Source organism: Martes martes (assembly GCF_963455335.1).
Source record: "Martes martes genome assembly, chromosome: X".
Classification (NCBI taxonomy): Eukaryota; Metazoa; Chordata; class Mammalia; order Carnivora; family Mustelidae; genus Martes; species Martes martes.
Genome location: NC_137897.1, coordinates 9,866,210 through 9,889,018, shown reverse-complemented (window position 1 = coordinate 9,889,018; position 22,809 = coordinate 9,866,210). Strand labels below are relative to the sequence as shown.

General features: G+C 37.9%; 1 protein-coding gene across 2 annotated transcripts in view; it reads right to left on the bottom strand.

Annotated features, from left to right (window-relative positions):
- The window catches only part of GLRA2 (glycine receptor alpha 2), a gene marked incomplete at both ends in the record, with an annotated part of 175,987 nt that overhangs the window by 117,670 nt on the left and 35,508 nt on the right, over positions 1-22,809 (bottom strand). The window contains 2 exons of one of the 2 annotated variants that reach the window (XM_080795749.1): positions 9,033-9,256; positions 18,046-18,113. In XM_080795749.1, coding sequence (XP_080651875.1) covers positions 9,033-9,256; positions 18,046-18,113 — 292 coding nt within the window. Of the gene's footprint in view, positions 1-9,032; positions 9,257-18,045; positions 18,114-18,208; positions 18,277-22,809 lie in introns of both variants that reach the window. The other variant, XM_080795748.1, reaches the window with a different exon arrangement.

Genomic DNA, 22,809 nt, shown 5'->3' with positions numbered 1-22,809 from the left:
GTATCTAAAAGTACTGTATAATAATTTTCTTAACATTTTGTTTGGGATTATTTTACTTTTGGCAAAAGAGAAAGGGAACAAATGCTTATGAACTGCAAATAGGGTTTTAAGATAACCAAAGTAACTTTGCATCTGCTAACAGCAGTGAGAAAAACTGCTACTTTGTGAGTATTTTACTTCATTAAGACTTCTAGTGATAACTGTTGGAGAGTGCTGGCCACTGTTTCTGGTGGCAAAGGCTGGAGATAAAACGGATCCCTGGTCAGATGGTAGGACACTCCATCCTTGACTAGGTAACACTGAAATCCAGCACAGTTCCTCAGTTTACTCTTAACAAGAAGATAGAGAGGAGATCTAAGCCATTATCTGAAAGAAGATGCATCTATCACTTCTGTTATAAGCTAAATGCCTCTCAGAGGGAGGAAACTCCAGGCAAAGAGGATATCCGTCTGCTTGAAACTAGGTATGGAAGGTGAGAGGAGCCTCAGTGTTAACAGATACTGAATAAAGGAAATGTTTGTGTGTATGGGTTAGGGGCAATAGGGAGAGCTGTCTCCCCCCTTTCCTCCCTTTCATCCTACAGCCACCTCGGGGTTATTATGACATTCATTGAACATTTAGTATGAATCTGGAATTGAGAAAAACTGCAGATCAATGAAAGGTTAAATGACTTCTCACGGTCACTTAGTAAGATTGGATTTGACTCCTAGTCTTCCTAAATCTGAGAACTGATCTCAGAACTGACATCTTCCCCAACCCCACAGCATTCCATCTGTAATCCCCACCTCATTTACTGTTTTCTATCCTTTATTTAACTGCTAAAATTTAGCAAAATACCCCTACTAAAATGAAACATCAAATAAAGCATTTGTTTTATTGTCCTTTGAAAGGAATGATCAATCAGCTTTGGGATGGCCTTGCTCTGAGTGTGTGTCATGTGTAGAACTTTACATAATTATGTATGTCTTTAATTGTCTTTCAATGACTGTCCAGTGATAAGTGTGTTCTCTTCAGTACAGATGTTGGTTTGTAACTTAAATGCCACAAGCAAGGATATACTTCTTGGAGACACTGCTGAACTTTGAGGATGTAAAATATTTTCCCGTTTTAAAATGGGTTGCCTTTCTTTTGGATTATGTGCTATGAGAATGCACTAAAGCAATTCATGTGTCTCATAAGAACCATGGTGATTTTATACCTATTTATTTTGGGATTAATACCATCCAGGGAGGCTTTCAAAGGCAGCAGTATGGACCAGGTAGGGGCCCATGTCAACATGAGTTAAACAGGCTCGCTAGGACTTCTGAATTTCCTTTGGCTTCCTGCCACAAGAAAATGCAGATAATGAGTAATAGCAGACTAGCCCTTTGTCTCTGCTGGCTCAAATATACCATGTAATTTCCTTTAACCTACATACCTAGTTAGTAATTGTCCCAGCCAATCATCTTTGTATAATTGTCTAAAAGTATATAAACCCATAATTCATGAATACATTCTAAAATAATATCTCATGGATACTCCTGCTGAGTGAATCAGAGGGTATAAATGATCTAATTTGCAATTGGGAACTTTCTCAATAGGGAGTTTAGTATTGAGTATTTGTCATTGTGAAAACTATATGTTGAACACAAGGCTGCCTCTTAAACTACAGGTAGTCCAATATTTGCTGCCCCACTCCAAAATGAGGATCCTTTTCTCAAGAATTGGATATTTAACTTGTGAGAGAAAGACTCAAAGATCCAAAAGTAAAAAAAAAAAAAAATCCAAAAGTAGTTTGAGATAGGCATCTGAAACTTCAGAATCCTCTCTTGCTTACTCCCAAACCCTAAGGGACACAGAGAACTCACTCTTATTTCCTCATTCAGAGGGAATTTCGTGGGTGGAAAGGAGATCGTTTTTTTTAAAGATTTTTATTTATTTGAGAGAGAGAGAGAGAGAGAAAGAGAGAGAGAATGAGAGAGAAAGAGAGCATGAAAGGGAAGCGGTCAGAGGGAGAAGCAGACTCCCTGCCAAGCAGGGCGCCCAATGCAGGACTTGATCCTGGGACCCTAGGATCATAACCTGAGCCGAAATCAGTTGCTCAACCAACTGAGCCACCCGCGCACCCCTGGAAAGGAGATCATTTTGAGTTATAAATGTACGATAGAGCTATAAGGAGCCTCAGATTTTATCTAATCTTTTCTAGTTCAATCTCATGTTATGGATGAGGAAACTAAGACTCAGAATGACTGATGGGGTTAGAAAAGCAGTTCTCTGAGCATGGAGGATACAGTAAATGATGCAAACAAGTGTGGAGTTCCTGATGCTCTGAGCTACCTTCTCAGTATTCTGTTCTTCACACCATCACCTTCAGAGCAAACCCTGATGAATGTTAATGCAGTGGAAAGTTACCTCCAAAAGGAGGAAAATCTACTGGTTGCTATTGCTAGTCCAATCAGGTAAACAGTCAAGGACAAGTGTTCATGCCAGCTGCCACATATTTCATTGCACAATTCCCTCTTTTCCTCCAAACAAGGGTAAAATCCTAATGCTGTTGTATCTGAACCAGTATCATGCCCATGAGTATATGTGAATTTCTGAACCCAATCAGAAGCTTGACAGAGCTTTCCAGCACTTTAAGAATCTGTCATATATAGGGCACACTTTCTAAACTCTAATACTTGTACCCTCAGTGGTGTCTTTTTTGAGAACCACTGCTTCCCACCCTCCCAACCTTGCTTGACTCTAGGAAAAATGGAATCCTTGGGGTTTCCATGGCATTTCCCAGCACTTCTCTGAAGACTCACTGCTTAATTCTGATGTGGGTGCTTATGCTACAGTCATTAATTACTGCATTAAGTCAAGTCACAGAACTAATGAGGATTTGGACACATAATTGGAAAATGAGAATGTAATTTTGCCAGGATTATAGGATAGAAAGATAAACATGGTTCAAATAGGCACAGAGACAAGAAATCACAGCTCTTATAGCTGCCTTCTAACAGAAAATATGGGCTTACGTGTCTCCTCAAAATTGAGAGTAAGATAATCCAACTATCACCATTGGTAACATTTAGGCAGGTCTAAGTTCACTGTGCTTTTATTTTCAGCTCTGACATCTAAATAGAGAATTTTCTTTTTTCCTATGCCATAAAAATCATTCTGTAACTAAAGTTAGAATCTTTTGAAGTTCTTGCATCAAGCTCCGGATGAGTCAAAGATAGGAGGTTATGTGAGAAAAGTTGGCCTTTTATGTGTGTGGGTAGAGTCGGTCATTAGACAGGATTATTTGGGGAGCTCTGTTGGATGTCTGTCTAGAAATCTACACTCCACCTACTCTCAGTGGTGCCTTAATCCATTATCAGAGGGAGAGGCATGTCAATCCCCAAGAGTTCTCTATTACAACTCAAGTACTACTGGCAAGGTAGAACACTGAATCATCCACACCTAGAATCATGAATTGAATCAAAAGAGATTAATAAGAAAATCACCTCCAACACCATAAAAGAATAAGTTTCAGGTCGGATAATGTTTGATGATGAGGGGGAGGAGATAGCTTGATGATAAGGGGTACTATTGTGGAGGAGCAATCCCATAATTATTTATGGCTTGGAAGACTCTGTGTAGTTGGAGGGTAGCATAAGACCCCTAGGTATTTGGTCAGTCAAATAAGAAGACACTGAAGGCAAACAGTATTTCCTTACCAACTTTGCTTCAGGTATACTCATTCTGTAGGTATGCAATAAATATTAAAGCAGAATTGTTAGCAGTTGGAGGATCATAACTTCATTAAGGACCTTTTCCTCTAAACAAACAAACAGAAGTGCTGAATACCCCAGTACAGGAAATATGCGTACACTTTAGGGAGATTCAAGGACCTGCTAGAGTTTTCACTGAACCCTCAGGTTAAGAACACCTACTCTATAGGGTCACACTCAAGGAGTGGGTCTGTCCTATCCTTAATGTCTGGAATTTGTAGGGATCTGTCTTGAGCAACTTACTCTTTGTCTTAGAGCCTGAAACAGAAAGCACAATAATTAAATTACAAGAAAATACGAGGGCCCTAGAGTATATGGCAATTCCACTTTTGATCTGTATCCCTATAACATATATTGTATTCTACTAATGGTCTTAACCAAATCATCTCTTTTTAAAGATGAAGAAATAGAAATTCAGAGAGTAAGACATTTCCCTAGGTCATTCAGCAAGTTCTGGGGCCAGAAACTCAAGCCCGAGGGTATTTTACTCTAAAATCCTTGTCTACTGTAGTATCAGAAATAACCAGGGTAGCATTCAGCATCATAAGTTTCAGAGTAGGAGCTCCAACGTGTACAGCAAAGTGAAAACTGGAAGATGAAGAACATGTTGGTGCTGAAGTGAAACACACTGTAAAATTAAATTAGCAACATACTGTTGATGACCAAGCATATGTCTACTAAATCTAGTGGGACAAAAATGTATGAAAGTAAAAACAGTGAGGTAATTCCCTCCATTCTTCCAAAAATGGTAGCCATTTGTTTATCATGTTAACAAATGTAGGAAAAAGCTACTGATTTAAGTTGTAGCAACTGTGATGTAAGTTATATAAGGAAGAATTTCTGCATAATGTTAGAGTAACTTATTATAGGATCCAAAGAGAGAATATAAAGTTTCCTTCTCTGAGGGTCTTTAAAACTAAAATGAGTTCTCAACAGGTTGCCTGAAGGTAGGAAAGTTGACTTAATGACTTTAATGGTTCTCTTCAGCTCTTTCATCCCTGGGATAGTAAAATTTTTCAGAAAGTAGTTACGTTAGTGACATATGCTGTTTAAAACCATCAAATTGCATCAAATTGTTGCACCTTGAACTGAAAGTCAATTGTTGCACCCTGCATTTAAACAGTCTTTTCAGACATTTGCAAAATTTGAAGATACTTTATGTTCTCATCTTAAATCTTACCTTCTTCCTCCAATAGTTCTTTGAAAAATGAGTCCCAAAAAGGTTGGGTCCAAAATGACCTGCCTTTGGAATTGTATTTGTTCCTGTCTTTGGACTTGAGTTGGAGCAAATGAAGAATTAATGTGTGGTAGGAGATGATAGCATTGAAATAGAAGTCAAGAGCTTTGATTCTTGGCCTAGCTTTCCTATTTATGGGCTCCATTATTTTACCTCACCTAACTTGCTGAAAGAAGTCACTTCCTCATTGGTAAAACAGGGATATTGGATTAGATACTTTGCAACATAATACCTTCAAATTAAAAAAAATAATCCTGAAGTTCTATAAAAGTCAGAATGCTGGCAGAAAATTCTCAGAAGCAATAGAAAGTAAAGGAAGAAAACAAATATTAGCAAAGACGTTGTGGACAAGTGAGACAAGCTGCTCCTCTCCAAAAATACCTTCTCCTTTTTTCTTTCTTATTGCACACCATATGCCATGGTGCCCTGACTTTTACTGCAATCCATTATATTCAATTCAACAAATATTATTTGAGTAATAATATGTACAATACTCAAGGCTCACCTCACTATTCCACTATGGATTCAGGCCTTTTTAAGTAACATTAATTTAGAATTTGACTATCTCTAAAGGGAATGTAGAAAGCAAGATGTGTGTCCTTGTTTATACTTTGGTCATGGATGATCAATACTTAATGTAGTAGGTCAAGAAAAACTTAAAAAGAAAACAAAGAGTAAGATCCAATGTATTAGGGAAGTGAATATCAAAGAAGAAATCAGAAGAGAAGTGGACAAAAATAGATTTGACAACTTTTCATCAGCAAAGACTGTGTCCCGCCGAACTGGATAGAAATTTTCTAACAATGATCTAACATTTTTAGCTCCAATTTAAAAGATTTGTTTGAATTTTACTTAAGTACACCAAGTGTTGGAATCTGCAGGATACTTGTGGAGTTTTAGTCTACTGTCCCCTCTTTTTTAAACTGCTGTCTTTTAGGAAGCTTCCTGGAAAATGTGATCTTGCTTGTTATGAGATCAATGGACTGCGTAGTTCTCTTTGTGTTCTGTTTGGGCGTCAAAGCCTTAGGCTTTGGTTTCCATGCGGAGTTAATTTTACTTCTGTTCCTACAAAGCCGAGAAAGCATGGAATTGTTCATGGATGAAATGCTATCCTCCATTTGTTTTAGGTTTCAGAAAATGCAAATATAAAACATCACCAGTGAACATTATATTTTTAATGTGGACCAATGTTTAAGTGGTTATTTAATATAAGGTAGAGGCAATTCGTGAATTTATCTTTGGTACTTCAGTTGTATCCCTTCCTTGTATCTTTATTAACCATCTTCATCCTGATTTCTCATCTTCATAGGCATCAAATGTACTATCAGAATGAAAATTTCATATCAGCTTTTTACAGCTTAGTATGAATTTAAGTCAATGGATTCCCTCTTCTAGGGATATTTACATTGTAAACCTGAGAGTAGAGAGAAAATCTTTCCTAATGCAACATCAGCAGGAATCTTTCCAGCACGTTTAAGATATCAGGAACTGTCACCTGCTTGGCCTTAAACTTGAATCGGACCTGCAGCTGGGCATATATTAGCACTAATTACTCCTTGCCTTCTAGTTAAATTGAGTCCAGTGACTCAAGTAAACAGACATGTAGGTGCCAGGCCCTGAATTCTAACAAGATTTGAGTCACACATTCATTTGCAAAGTTAGAGCCACTTTTCTTTTCCTTGTTCCTCATTTATTCCTATTACTTAATTTATCTTATGTCTGCCTGCCTTGTTAGACTGGAGCCCTTCCAGGGCAGAGACTGTATCTTACTCAGCTCTGGGTCTCTAGGCCTAGCACAGTGTCTGGCTCATTGAAAATCCTTCCAGGCAAATAATTAGATTCCTGTCGTTCAATTCTCCCAAGAGCTGTGTTTCTCTAAAATGGCATGCCCAGTTCTCCTACACCAAGGATCTTTACTCTGATTTCATAGAGCACCCAAAATGAAGGAAAAATCTAAAGCAGCCTGTGCCAGGACAAACTCTACCCAATCCAAAACAATTGTCAGGGTGTTTCAGAGCTTATAATATGCTACAGTGCAAACGAGAGATGGAAGAATTGCTTGATCTAGGTCTGGGGAACATTATATTCTTCATGGTTCTAGATTGGAAAGGCCTTCATAGAACAGAAGGGAAAAAACTTGGTTTTATTTCAGCAGTGCACAATGCCAGGTATTTACTAGAGCAAATGCCACCCAAGGCCCAGGGGGTTAGCTGAAGCAGCTGATACCCTGTGCTGCTTTTTATAACTCTCCTCCCTAGCACCACGCTCCACATATGTCCCATTTCATCAGGTCACATCAACTTAGGTTGTGCCCAGTACTGCATCTTACATCAAACACATGAAATATTCTGTTTCCTTAAAATGTTTATAAAAATAAAAATAAAAGTAAAGTTCCTCAAAAATCAAGTGGAGGAAGTTTCCTGGTTTTTGTGTAAGCAGTAACTTTGCCAGTTTTTACAAATGAGCAGCCTCTTTCATTCCACAAGACATCCGGTCTGTCAGCCATCAGCAAACTGTGAAATTACCAGGTTAAGAATGGAATATGCGGTACAGACCTAAATTGTATAGAGTTGTGAAATGAGGTTTGATGGTGGTGACTCTACAGACTTCTGAAAATTATTTGCAAGGATACAAGCTGTCTGTCCATTTTCTTTTCGTAATAAGATTGGAGAGAAAGGGGATAGTCTATTAAACCTCTTTAAAATGTCAATATTTATTTAACAAATATCTCTCATATACAGTACATCTTCTTGGACCTTCCAAAGGAGTTACAAAAGGTGTGAAATCCAAATGTCTTGGCTTTAAAGAGCTTACTATTAGAAAAAATGTTAACTTTAAAATACAGACAGCAATCATTTCATTTACTGAGCACATACTCTGTGTCAGGTACTGTGGCAAGTATTTCTATATGCGCTGTATCAGAGATTGGCAAATTATGACCAAAGGGCCAAATCTAGTCCACTCTCTAGTTTTATAAATAACATTTTATTGAAGCACAGAACACTCAGTTGTTTGAATATTGTCTATGGCTTGCTTTTGTGCTACAATGGTAGAGTTGAGTAGTTGTGACAGAGTTGAGACAGTCTGGCCTACACCGCTGAGGTACTTACTGTCTAGACCTTTACAGAAAATATTTGCTGACCTCTACTCTCTAATCTATATCATTCATTCTCACAAGAATACTTAGAGATGAATATAGTGCTCCTTATTTTACAATTAGGTAACTGAAAGTTATAGGTTATGTAACTTAGTGGCAAAATTTGGATTCAATTCGAGATTGTGTGACTCCAAAGATCCATGTTCTTATGCTAAATTCATATACAAAAATAGCCAAAATATGAGGTAAGAAGAAATAAGAGACTTATAGAATCACAGAGGAACTAGAGTTCAGAAAAGAAAGATAGGATTTTGAGGTTAGGGTGATAACGATTCTGGAGAAGATCATATTTGAATGTAAAAGCAAAAATGGATCTCGAGATTTGTCACTCCCAAGCTCAAACCCAGGAAAAGTTGAGAGATCAAGGTTACATGTTTGGTTAGAAGCAGATCTGAGATGAGAACTAGTTTTTCACTCACCCAGACCAAAGTATACTGTCAATGACCATGCTGAGCCATTGAATGTTTTTGTATGTGTGGTTACACGTTATAGAATGGCAAAATTATTTGAAATGGAGAATTTGTACATTATGCTCAATGATTAATTGAACTAAAGGCCTGTACTTCTTTTATTGAAGCAATCAAAAATACATGTATGCAGGTATTTACATGATATCCACTCAATGTCTTCATATATATATATATATAAATTTATATATGCAAATTATATATATGTAAATTTTATATATAAATAAAAAATATATGTATTTTGTTGTTGTTGTGGAGAATCATACTTCTGAGGCCATGGGAACCTCTGGCATTCTCACCAATTTTAAGATTCAAATGATAACCAAGAGACCACAAAATCCAAATATTTATATATAACTTAGCCCCTAGAATCAGGCAGCACTAGGCCAGGAGAGAAATGGAGAAGTAAACAGGTACAGCCAACAGAAGCTTACCTGATACTGTAGAGTACTTTGCCATTTTTTGAAATTCGAAGTAATTTGTTGTCAGTGGTGACATCATGGAAGTTGGCACCCTTCTCATTGGCAAAGAATAAATCTGGTTTCCAAATGGAGTCAAGCATGGATGGGTCCAAGTCCAGGGAATCATCAGGGTACTCGCTATATGCCAGCCGTGAATCATTCCACTGTTGTCTCAGAAAAATGTTCACTCGGTAGTCCTATGGAAACCCCATGCATAAGAGTTACTTATCATGCAGTCTGGCATAAGAGGTCCATCTACATTTCCCCTCTCTTCTCCCTGATTTGGTGCAATATCCGTGTCTATACAAACCAGGCTATGTATATCTTGAACAAAATAAAACACTCAGTTCTATTAGGAGTGGGAACAGAGGGGAGAAAGAAAGAAGGCTCAAACAAACCAGAACACTAATGGAACACTTTGAATTGGTTGAATTTTTTTATGCTTAAATTTAAATCACTCATCCTGGGAGGAAATACTACTAGCTCAAGCTGGTTTTTCCATAGAAAAAGGTAACCATGAGTACAGAAGTCACACTGTGATGGTAGATTGTCAAAACTGATTCATTTTCCACATCAGAAATGACATATCTCTATTCTCATTCTGCTCAGATGATCTGGGCAAAAGGAAACCCACTCTGTAATTTTGGTAGTAGAAATCTTATTATAAAACTCTGACATGATGGGACAATATTTTTAAAATTCATCTCCATAAATATTAAGATGCTTCATGTTGACAAGATAATTCCCTCACACTACTTACTCTAAAAATTCTTAAATATTTTATCATTTCTCTGAATGGGTTGTATCTATAGTAGTTGACTTGATACTTCATCAATACAGAGATATTTTTCATGTTTTCCTGATCTGAGCACCTTATGTTGAAGGTGTTCTTCCTTATGGAAGTGTCATTCCCACTTGATCTGGGAATTTACTTCTTTGTCAGTAAATCAGCCTGAGGCAGTTACTTCTTTTCTGGGAGTATCTACTCAAACGTCCTTAGGTTTGTGAAAACTGTTGCTTTGCTTGGTGGAGTGGACTCCAAAAGAGGCTTTAACAGTATTCTCTAGTCAAGCAGTACTATAGTTCAGAGCTAAGAGTTGTTCACCCCTGATACTTATGGTCACTTAGGGTGATACATACTCATACCTTCTTACTCTCTTTCCTTTTCATTTTTCACTGTTTGCTCCATCCCCACATCTTTGGCACCTGGATTTTTGGCCATTGTTTATTTTACTCTAATGGTGACCACCTTGTCCAGGTTTGCCTGAGAACCTCCCACTTTTAACCCCCAAAGTCACATATTCAGGGGACCCATTCAGTTCTAGGCAAAACTAGGATGGTTGATTACTATATTAGGTACAGTGGAGACCACCTCAGGATGGTCAGTTGGGGTTCATTCCCTCAGGGCCAAAAAAAAAGAAAAGTAAGTTGTAAAGATTAGGGTATGTGGAAAAGAGCTTCAATCAAATTCCTTCTACCTATTTATTACTAAGCTATCTAAACTCCTATGACATTTTTTCAAATACAGCCATCCTAATTTATCAGGCTGATAGAGTATTTTGGAGGTGACAGGTGTTGGAAATAGTGCCCAATGCAGGTTTAAAGAATACTAATAACCAAATAATTACTAACTTCTGAAAGTCAGTCATCAAAACCCAACTCATTTGGAAAGGCTGAAATATTAAAAGAAATAACCTTAAGGTTCTCTGTTGTACAACATAAGAACTTTCTGACTTGGAAAATTTTATCAGCTGACTTTTATTTCGGATTTTACCAGGCATGCATGGCAAATTTTCAAATCTTAGAGGGCACTATTGTGGGCCTAGTCAAGCTTCTATCCCATCCTGTTTGCTCACTCACTCCTCAAGCGAGTGAATTAAGAGAATAGCAGAATCTCAAAGATGTTCCCATCATATAGTTTTGGAATTGTTCAAAGGGACCAGAGGATTGTAACTGGAAAGAGATTATCAGTTCAGTGTTTCATTGGCACCAGGAGTTACTGGAAGCTTTGGAATTGTGTGTGAATAAAGAGTGAGGTTGTGTGATATGTAAAAAAAAAAATCAAAAGGGGGGGCTATTGGAAATATAATAATCCAACTTACATCTAAGTATGAACTAGATACATCAACTATGAGCTTTCCTTAAGGTTTTCTGAGGGAGAAAAAAATGCAGCTTCTCCAGTGTTTGACATCTACTCTTTAGGGTAGGAACCAGTTTTCCTTAACAAAATTTTATGTGTGGGAGGGGTTGTGAAGGGATTGGGGGTGGTCTATGAGCTTGTTTCAGTAGGAAGTAGGAGAGAAGAGAATCTCAGAGAATCTCGTCCCTTAGACAATTCTGGAAGTAAGAAACTCTAAGTATGAGAAGTAATGACAGCTAGAATAGAGGTGAATGGGTTAAATATCTTAGGCCATTGGGAAGCCAAGTAGGCCCCACCCCTGCCCAGGAAGCACTTATAGGATGGGAAAGACCAGAGAAGCCAGATAGAGAGTACTGGGCAGCAAAATCACCAAGAGAACATCATTGCAATCCTCCCTTGAGCCTGAGAATGATTTAAAACTGTATATTGAGAGACTCCAGAAAATATTACATGATGATATACAATATGAAAACATTGACCTTTAAAAAAATCTTAATATAAATTTTCACAGCTAATGTACATCTTTTGAAAAAGTCTTTCCCATGAGTATTTTTCTCCAGTGTTTCCTGGTTTTCTACTTTGAATTTTATATATAGAAAATGATAAAAGAGATTTTCCCAATATTAGAACTTGAAAAAGAATACTGAATCTGTCATATCACAATAAAACCATTAAATGTCCAACAGTCAATTTAAAATAAACTAGTCCTATTCATAAGCAAGGATAAGTAGAAAACTTAGAGGAAAAATATAGTTTGTGCCACAATGACAAGAATTATATGGAATACAACTTTTATTAGATCTTTTGTGGGTATTTGTTCTTTATATAAATATATAAGAATTAAAATTTTCCATACTTTTGTTTATGATGATATACGCTATTCTAAAATAAACAGCAACCCTTAAAACCTTTTAGAAAAAGACATCCAAGGAACTATAGACATAGACATCCAAGGAGAAGATTTTTCTGGGACTGGACCTTTGTAAGTCAGTTGACTATGATTTTCACCGTAGGGTAAAAATTTGACACATGTGATTTCTCTCTGCATCATCTCTGTTTATTTAGAGTTAAGTTTATTTCCTCATGATATTCCAAACCACAGGAGATAGTTATATTCTTCTCTAGTTTTGCTTTGTCTTTGTGTTTGCTTCTAGGTTTAATAAAATATTAAAGGCGGAGTAAATATTGAGAGACATGCTTAAATGTAGACTGAATTTTCCCTTATACTGCCTTCTCTCTACAAAGACATTCTACTTCAAATAAATGTCATATTCCTCATATTACAATTTGTTTTCCTATGATTGACTCTCTGAGTATTAGATTAGGTCCTGGAAACATTTGAGTGAAAAAATATGTATATATGTACAAATACGTATGTATTTTTTCTAAGTCATATAATCTTTATTATATTCTTAACACAGGTACTACAAGTACCTACATTCCATACTATGATTTCACATCGAGTTTATTATTTCTAAAGTTTCACTTTTCCTAATACCCTCTAATCCTCTGCCCATGCCACAGATGGTTTCCTTAAGTTATTAAGTTATTATTTTGGTACTACTGTATTTGGTCCAGCATTTATGCACAGAGACTGCCACTCTGTTTCGTACATACTTGCGTTAAACCTTACTGTTACTCTTTTATTATTTTTATATGTATACATTTCCCCATCCAATTATGTTATGAAGTTATCAACCACAAGGATTTGCTTTGTTGATTCCCCACAGTGCCAGTTTAGCCCTTTGGTTTTAACCTCTGGCTACACTGCAATAAAGTTTTCATCCTCCTGAGTCTGTGCTCACTTTGATATGGGAAGTTAGCCTTGAATTTGAAATTTTGGGGAGGGTGCACTTGTTTCATGATGAATTCAGGCTTTAACATTGCACTGTTAATTTAGAGACCAAAGTCACCTTCTATCTCAGTTGAACAAAATTCCAGGCTTGGGGTAGATTCTTGGTTCTTCCTTAAGAAGTCAGAAATAAGAAATGTAGCTACCTGCGCTTCCTGCTAAGTTAGTATCTCCTCATGACTTGCTGATGCAGCTATTGAATGAAAGGGAGCCCATCATGTCAGTTCAGCAGTCCCAGCCCAGCAGGCGTCCTCCTAAGGGGCTGTCTACCTCTTATCCACTTCCTCAGAACGTGATTTCAGATCCAAGATGAAAGACCGCTTCGCTCTGCTGCAGTAACCAGCAGAGCATATGGAATTTATCTTGTGCGGACAGGTTTGGGGGAGCTGGAATTATATTATGGAGATATTCTCTGAGGGAACACATTTCATGCATTTTTAGCTCTTTCTCCCCCACCTCAAATCTGTTAAACAAGGAGGGAGTCAGGATCTGCTACTGTGGCTTGGGGAGTGTTCCAGCACTCACTGGTCCGAGTCACATTCTAGCCACCCAGATGTTTGAGACTCTCTCCTCTTCATTTTCTGATGGCCCAGGCTTGGGAAGAGCTGCATGCAGATGGTATGCAAATACTCTTGACCTTTACTAACATTATAATATCCCCAAAGTATGTCTTTATATCAGGAAAGTGGGAGTTGCAATATACTCCCCATCCTCTAAATTCACTTGCCATCAACAGCTAAAGAGGGGGGGGGAAATGGTAAATTGATGTTCTCAAAACAAAATATAACCTGTTTCATCATATATTCCTTACTAGTCTCCTAAGTGTCATTTGGAACCACAAAAAGCTTGTTCTACAGAAATCTCTTAATACAGGATCAACTAGCAATGAACATCAACAGATCCTTGTGACTCTTCATGAAGAAAAGTGTATATTTTAGGGGCACTTGGGTGGTTCAGTCCATTAACCATCCGACTCTTGATCTCAGCTCAGGTCTTAATCTCAGGGTCATGAGTTCAAACCCCAGGCTGGGCTCCACACGGGGCATGGAGCCTACTTAAAAAAAAAAAAAAAAAAGACGTATATTTTGGAATAATGTATATCATCATAATGACTCATGAAAGTTTTCCTTAGAATAACACAAATACATTGTCTTCCAATCACATATCTTCAGCACTAACATATCAGAGGAGTGAGAGGCAGTATTGGGTCTATAAGCAAGCCTATACTTTGTGGGCAGGTAGTACCAATAGTAATTTAGTGAGATAACATCAAACATAAGAGGGGCAAACTCAATAGCACCGGAAGAAAGTCATCCTGAGTTCTTAAAATGGATAGTCATTGTCTCTTATTTACAAACAAACAAATACCCAAGCTGGATCCTTCAATAAAGCTATCAGTTATAGAGTGAGAATGGGGGGAAAAGGGAAAAATTGATATGTTCAGAAACTCAAAATTCTGAGGCATTCTTGGAAAAATTCCTTCCAGAAAACAGAAAGCAAAATTATTATTGCTCTCCAATAGCACTGGGACATGTCCTCAGTGACCACATACCTTACTATGCAGAAGAACTAAGGGTCTGATGTTCTGACTTCAATTAAAGACAGTTCAGAGAAAAATCTGGTTCTGTTTAACTTTTTTGACCAATTTTCTTTCAGTCAGAATTTGTGAAAGTGTGGGTCAATTCACGGGTGGGGGAATCTCACGGTTTGGGTAAGGGAAGCTTGGGCTAAGATGATATTCTCTGGCACAGAGGGTGGATTCCCAGGCAGAGCCCCACGGGTCTAGCAAGATAGACTCTTTCAAAGTAGAACAACTCAACTCTCATATTCTTGTGAGCATCTGATTGACATCTATTTAAATACTAATGCCTCAGGTCCAGGATTGGCGATCTAGGGCCTGCGGGCCAAATTTGGCCACAGCCTGTTTTTTGGAGTGCAGCCACACCCATTTGCTTACTATTGTTTGTGGTTGCTTTGCTGCCCTTTGGGCAGCATTGAGCAGTGGTGACTTGGAGACTCTCGGGCCCTCAAAGTCTTAGGTATTTACTGTCTGGCCTTTTACAGAAAAAATATTGGCCAGTCCCTACCCAACATGGCGTGAGTATTTATTAAGTCTGATAGAGTTTCAAAAAACATCTATTTTAGTTTCACATGAAAGCTTTAATTGAAAAGATCCTTTTTAAAAGCCAGTTGAAGTTTGTCATTCCATCAAAAGCTAAGAAATAAAAGAAGCACAATAAGCATCACTCTTCTGACCATGCGATGCTGTCTATCTCATACAGCAAGATAGGCAGGCTGTTCATTTTACACTTGAGCAATGATTTCCAAGTTTTCTCGTAGGCAACATGACAAAGGACTCCTTAATAAGTGGCCAGGAAGCCCCTCAGCAGCCCATTTATTAAACACCATCAGTAGCTATTAAAGACACAGGAAAACAAGGACATCCAGAGTTTCCGTTTTCATCTCCATGAATGTTTAGCTTTTTCTCACATTAATAAACATTGAAAAGGTGCACATTTACATTTCTGATTGAGAGTAAATGCAATGAGGAGATTTAATCAAAGCAACTTAGGATTCTAATTAATGCAATCAGCATTAGGTCGTGCAAATATCGTCATTGAATGCCATCGTGTAAAGCTGGTGACAGTGATTTAGGCTACTAGAAGATTTGCCCCTCTGTTCTCAGGACAAAACCAAGAGGGGAGAGACAGAAACTGAATGCCAAGCCCAGAGTTGGATTAGTCTTTTTCTGTTTACTTTTTCTTGTGAGTCACTTAATAACCCTACCAGAACTATCTTATTTGAGTAAAATTCTTAATGCACTACATCCTGTCTCATTTCTGGACAATGCTGTGTCAGTAATATTAAAATGGGTAGTAGAGTTCCATTATGTCTAATTTTACCAGTGAAAAGGAATGGTAAAAGGTAAATTACTTTTTCTAGCATCAAGGACACCAAAAAGTACGGTAATTTGTTAAACACAGTCCTAATAGCCTAAAAGAGAAAATTTATAAAGACAAGGGAACACTATTTTTTACTTCTCAATGGTATTATGCTCATTATTTCACTTGAGTGTTTCTAGGACATCAGCCACCATAGTACTTAGTCAAGCTCAACTATATTTTATTTTGACTTCACCCAATAATATGGCTGTATACTTTACATAGTCATGAATATTAGAACCAGCAAATTGATTTAGGACTTAAAATAAATCCTATGAGGAGCAAGAAGAAATTTCATCCAAATTCAGTCTCCACACTATTGTCTAGCACTATAAGGCTATTGATCTAATAGGCTGTGTCACAAGCAACACCATCACCAAGACATTTTTAAGGAATATTGGTGGATTTTATAGTATCTAAAATCTGTTTCATTTACATAAAACATGTTTGCACATACATTATGATGAGCTTCTAATTAATTTTATGTTTACTGGGTTTTTTTGGTGGAGAGAGCCATGCGTGTGATGTAATTGCTATGGATTTGGGACCACTATCTTTTGCCAACAAGATTGTGTGTGTGTGTGTGTGTGTGTGTGTGTGTGTTTATTACAAGGTCAGCACCTTCAGCATATATCTTTTTTTTCTTTTTTTTTTTATTTCTTTTCAGTGTAACAGTATTCATTGTTTTTGCACCACACCCAGTGCTCCATGCAATATGTGCCCTCCCCAATACCCACCACCTAGATCCCCCAACCTCCCACCCCCCGCCCCTTCAAAACCCTCAGGTTGTTTTTCAGAGTCCATAGTCTCTCATGGTTCACCTCCCCTTCCAATTTCCCTCAACTCCCTTCTCCTCTCCATCTCCCCATGTCCTCCATGTTATTTGTTATGCTCCCCAAATAAGTGAAACCATATGATAATTGACTCTCTCTGCTTGACTTATTTCACTCAGCATAATCTCTTCCAGTCCCGTCCATGTTGCTACAAAAGTTGGGTATTCATCCTTTCTGATGGAGGCATAATACTCCATAGTGTATATGGACCACATCTTCCTTATCCATTCATCCGTTGAAGGGCATCTTGGTTCTTTCCACAGTTTGGCGACCGTGGCCATTGCTGCTATAAACATTGGGGTACAGATGGCCCTTCTTTTCACTCCATCTGTATCTTTGGGGTAAATACCCAGTAGTGCAATTGCAGGGTCATAGGGAAGCTCTATTTTTAATTTCTTGAGGAATCTCCACACTGTTCTCCAAAGTGGCTGCACCAACTTGCATTCCCACCAACAGTGTAAGAGGGTTCCCCTTTCTCCACATCCTCTCCAACACACGTTGTTTCCTGTCTTGCTAATTTTGGCCATTCTAACTGGTATAAGGTGGTATCTCAATGTGGTTTTAATTTGAATCTCCCTAATGGCTAGTGATGATGAACATTTTTTCATGTGTCTGATAGCCATTTGTGTGTCCTCATTGGAGAAGTGTCTGTTCATATCTTCTGCCCATTTTTCGATATGATTATCAGTTTTGTGTGTGTTGAGTTTGAGAAGTTCTTTATAGATCCTGGATATCAACCTTTTGTCTGTACTGTCATTTGCAAATATCTTCTCCCATTCCATGGGTTACCTTCGGCATATATCTTAAATGTAGCATATCTAAGGCTTGACTGTGTTATAACTTCCATTATATGAAAAAGACTGGCTATAAAATATATCTCCCAAACTATGAAATATATATTTCTGAAACATTAAAGATACAAATATTAAAATATCCTTAATGTTACACTATGCTTATTACTGATGATTCTACCTAAATCCAACCACACAGCAAGTGTTTTCAAAATCTCTCTGGCATGGGGATAAGATATTATTGACTTTGAAGTAATGAGCATTTGACTAATGACTTTCTAAAGTGAAAGTGTATAAATAAGCACTTTCTAGAGGTAAATGAACTTGGAAATTGGCATTCAGTAAGTGTCCCACAATATAAAACAGTGCTTCTTCGATCCCATATCCCATTCGTTCACACGAGGGCTTCAATGCTCAGTCCCACTCACCATTGTAGTTTCTGCTATTGACCCAAAGCTGTTGATAAATATGTTGCAGGTAACATTTACAGGAGGCCCTGCAAGTTGAACAATAAATAGAAAATTTGACAGGTTGTGTTCATAGCATAATCAAGTCATGTTTTTCTCTTGCCAGTGGCATTGTAGCACTTACCATGGTGGTTTCTGTGACCGATCCAAAACTGTTGATAAAAATATTGCAAGTAACGTTTACTGGAGGACCTGCGGAATGCAATAAGAATGTTGCAATAGACATTGAAGCAAAAATACAGCTCCATCAACATCTGTGCAAATGACTGGAAATGTAAACTAAATGAAAATGATGGTGAGGTTGCAAAACAAAAACAAAAACAAAACAAAACAAAAAAAGCAAAGAGCAAAAACGTTTTACCCAGAGGTTCAGAGTGATAACATTCCCACTAGTATTTCAAATATGATAACTTACCAGCTGAGTTTGGGGTTTAGAAAATATAAGCTGGAGACTATTAAACTGAATTCACTGTCAGTAGTTGCTATCAAAATAGCCTTTTGGGTGGGTGGCTTTCTTCCACCTGAAGCTCATCAACATTGTAGACATCAACAGTGGGTGCCCCACGGTGATGAAACAGCTCGGGTCATGAGTTCAAATGGAACTGCATTTTGCACTGTGGGTGAGCCAGAAATATCCACTTCTTTTTGCATGATACCCTTTAAATCTGTGGGTCTCATTGATTCTCTTGATACCTTTGAATTTACCCCATTCATTATATCCTCTGACCCCCAATGAAAAATGGTGTTCCAAAATACAAAACCAAAGAAAATGAGCTGACTTTGAGAAAGAAACTCAGAGATGTCACTTAATGCCCATATTGTAAAGCAAGCGTTATTAATTCTCAATGTGCTTTCAATAGAGAACCCACTTTTTTTCTCCCGAGACTCAGGGGCTAATTCTTTTTCTCTTGCTCTTGGTCTCCCACCCAAGCACTAATCAGGCTCTTTTCTGCTTAGTGTCTGCGTTCAAATGACAACAGGTATGTTCGTGGGGGTATGGCCACAGAACCTTTGCCCTTCGGTGATAGATATTGTTGTCTAATGATTTCTAGTTCCATGTTGTTCTGGGGAGTATATTTTTTGCCTTCATGTAGTTACCCCTAATGCTTTCTGGGATAAGAACACATTGCCAAGAACCATCTATTCACTTGCTGTTTTCCCCAGTGGAAAATTGTTTCTCTTCACTCAACACAGTCTCAGCAACCTAATGCAGTCTACACTCCAGTTAGCTATGTACCCAACAAGCCACTAGGATGTAAGTGAGGAGAAGTTTAGGTTGAGGTCTCCCCCTGGGGCTGGTAGTAAAACACAGCTGTGGTGGCACTTGAGCACCATGTTTTTAAACCCTACAAGTTGCTGGGTTCTCCAGCCTCTGCCTTTGAGGAAAGGAAACAGAGGCTGAACAGCTAATTTAAGTCTCCAAGCAAGAACGTTCAGTTAAAGAGATATGTTAAGCTTTTTTCTTTAACATAACTAACATTTCTGGTTTTTTTAAATGAAAAAAAAGTTGTGTTTATTTTTTAATGTTTATAGGTATAGAGTCACACCCCATCCCATTACCAAAACATTTTTCAGCCTACGTCTTTGAGATATTCCAAACCTTTTAGTTCCTCCCTTCCCCTCTTATTTCAGCATCTGCCAAGATGACCTCCTCTCCAGGGTCACTTCCTACTCTGTTTGATTTGTTTTTCTCTTTTAGATACTCAAAACAAAACAAAAATGAGTCTCTTCCCTGGCCATAAAATTCTATGACAAATATATTTTTCTGCTAATAAATAAATTTAGACAAGGTAGAAGCAAGCCACAAGAAATCGTGTATGTTTGCTTTTTTTCTTTGCAATAAAATATTTCATTTTAAATAGCCCAACTCAGGATGGAAACATTTCATGAATTTTTATATGTGAGATAGGTAAGACAATGAATGATGATCAGATAAAAAAACAGGAAAAAGAGAAATGTCATCTTAACAAGAGGAATTTGAAAATTCAAACATAAATTGTCTTCTACTACACATTGTCCATTTGTCTGGCCTCCCCAATTGGCTTGCAAGCATTTAGGAGGCTGGATCATATCATGGTATATTTATTTTTATCCTGCCCAGTAAATGGAAGTGTGAGTATATTGCTGGAACTCAAGATATTTTTTAACCTACCACCTACTGACACACTGTATTAGGCACATTTTAAAAAGTATCTAGTTTAGTCCTCACAAAAGAGGAATTGTTTTACCGCACCAGTACATGTTTCAGATGAGGAAACTGATGGTGAGACAGGTTAAGTAACTTGCTTAAAGTCTTGCCACAGTAATTAGAAAAGCTGACACTCCATGCCTCATCATTTGGATTCCAAAAAACCTAAACTTTCAACCATGCTCTGCATTCTTTACAAGATAACCTCTCTCCCTCCTGACCTGCCAGCCGTGGTGCTTTCCCCTGGCTTGTATATTTCTGAGATAATTTGATCCTTTATATCTGACCTCTTCAATCTTGGGCATTGTCTCAAGTTTCATTTGCATTTGGATGTAAAATCTTGGAAAGAAGAAAAGGCAGTTTTTTGATGAGGGATTAGCTCATGCATATATTAAGAACTGACACATATTAAAACCTTACTGTGTGCCAGTGAGTGTCTTATCCATTCTTCAGTAATTAGATGCTACCATGTCCCCCACTGTATAGGTGGGGAAGCTAAGACACAAAAGTAGTAATTAATTTTCCCAAGGTCACAGAGGTTGTAAGAGGCAGAAATTGCCCAACTTTCAGGACACTTTTCTTAACTGCAAGGGTGGAATGTCTGAGGCTAATGGAATTATCTTCATGAGAGAACCGACTGGGACTTGGCCTGCAAGTTCTTCAAGTTAAATGTTAGAACTCTTTAATCTTTTGTTATCCTCATAGGTGCCAGCACAACCTTTCATCTGTATTTTTTTTTAAGATTTTATTTATTCATTCGAGACATGTAGCTTAGCCCAGTAATCTGCTAAGGTGTTCTAATTAACAAGGACACATTCTTAGACGTGATCATCAGTGAATGAATGTGTTCTATAAACTGTAGAAATAGTTAACACTAGTTAACCTCATGTAATTGGTTTTATCAGCAAAGTTATGATATTCCAGGGGTGCCTGGGTGGCTCAGTGGGTTAAAGCCTCTGCCTTCGGCTCAGGTCGTTGTCGCAGGTTCCTGGGATCGAGCCCCGCATCGGGTTCTCTGCTTAGCGGGAAGCCTGCTTCCTCCTCTCTCTCTGCCTGCCTCTCTGCCTACTTGTGATCTCTCTCTATCAAATCAATAAATAAAATCTTTAAAAAAAAAGTTATGATATTCCAAAGTGAATTGGATGAGAACTAGATAGGAAAAAGAATTATGTAAACATCTAATCTCTCACATCACTGTTTATCCCCTTCCTTCTTTTCCAAACCTTGTCTCCCCTCTCCCATTTTCCCTTTCTCCCTCCCACTTTCCCTTTCTTTTTTCTTTTAAGATTTTATTTATTTATTTGACAGACAGAGGTCACAAGTAGGCAGAGAGGCAGGCGGCGGGGGCGGGCGGGGGGAAGCAGGCTCCCCACTGAGCAGAGATCCTGATATGGGACTCGATCCCAGGACCCTGAGATCATGACCTGAGCCGAAGGCAGAGGCTTAACCCACTGAGACACCCAGGCGCCCCTCTCTTTCCCTTTCTTTATCACTCGCTCTCTCCTCCTTTATTTTTTGCCTTATTCTCTTTCATTATTCAAGTGTAGGTGACACACAATGTCCTTTTTGTTGCAGGAACACACAATAGTGATTTGACAAGTTTAAACACTATGCTGTGCTCACCACAAGTATAGCTACCATCTATCTGCATACATTGTTATTTATAATATCATTGAATATATGCATTATGCTGTACTTTTTATTTCCGTGATTTATTCATTTCATAACTGGAAGTCTGTATCTTCCCCACCCTTCACCCATTTTGCCCGTCTCCCACACCCTTTGGCAACTATTAGTTTGTTCTCTATGTTTACAGGGCTGATTCTGCTTTTTGTTTGTTTATTGATTTTTTTTTTTAGATTCCACATATGAGTGAAATCATGTAGGATTTGTCTTTTTCAGTCTGACTTATTTCACTTAGTATAATATCCTCTAGGGCCATCCATGTTGTCGCAGATTGCACAGTCTCATCCTTTTTTAATAGCTGCATGATATTTGTGTGTGTGTGTGTGTGTGTGTGTGTACCACATCTTCCTTATTTGTTCCTCTATTGATGGACTCTAACATTGCTTCTATATCTTGGCTATTGTAAATAATGCTACCATAAACATAGAGGTGAATATATCTTTTCAAATTAATGTTTTCATTTTCTTTGCATAAGTACCCAGTAGTGGAATTATTGGATCTTATGGTAATTCTGTTTTTAAGTTTGTGGGGGAATCCCCATACTGTTTTTCACAGTGGCTGTACCAGTTTGTAATTCCCACCAACAGTGTATGAGGTTTCCTCCCCTTTCATCTTCACCAACACTTATTATTTCTTGTGTTTTTGATTTTAGCCATTCTCACAGGTATAAGGTAGTATTTCATTGTAGTTTTGATTTCCATTTCCCTGATGATGAGTGGCGTTGAGCACCTTTTCATGTATCTGTTGGCCATCTGGATGTCTTCTTTGGAAGAATGTCTATGCAGGTCCTCTACCCAATTTTTAATTGGGTTGTTTGTTTTTATGGTGTTGAGTTGTATAAAGTTTCTATA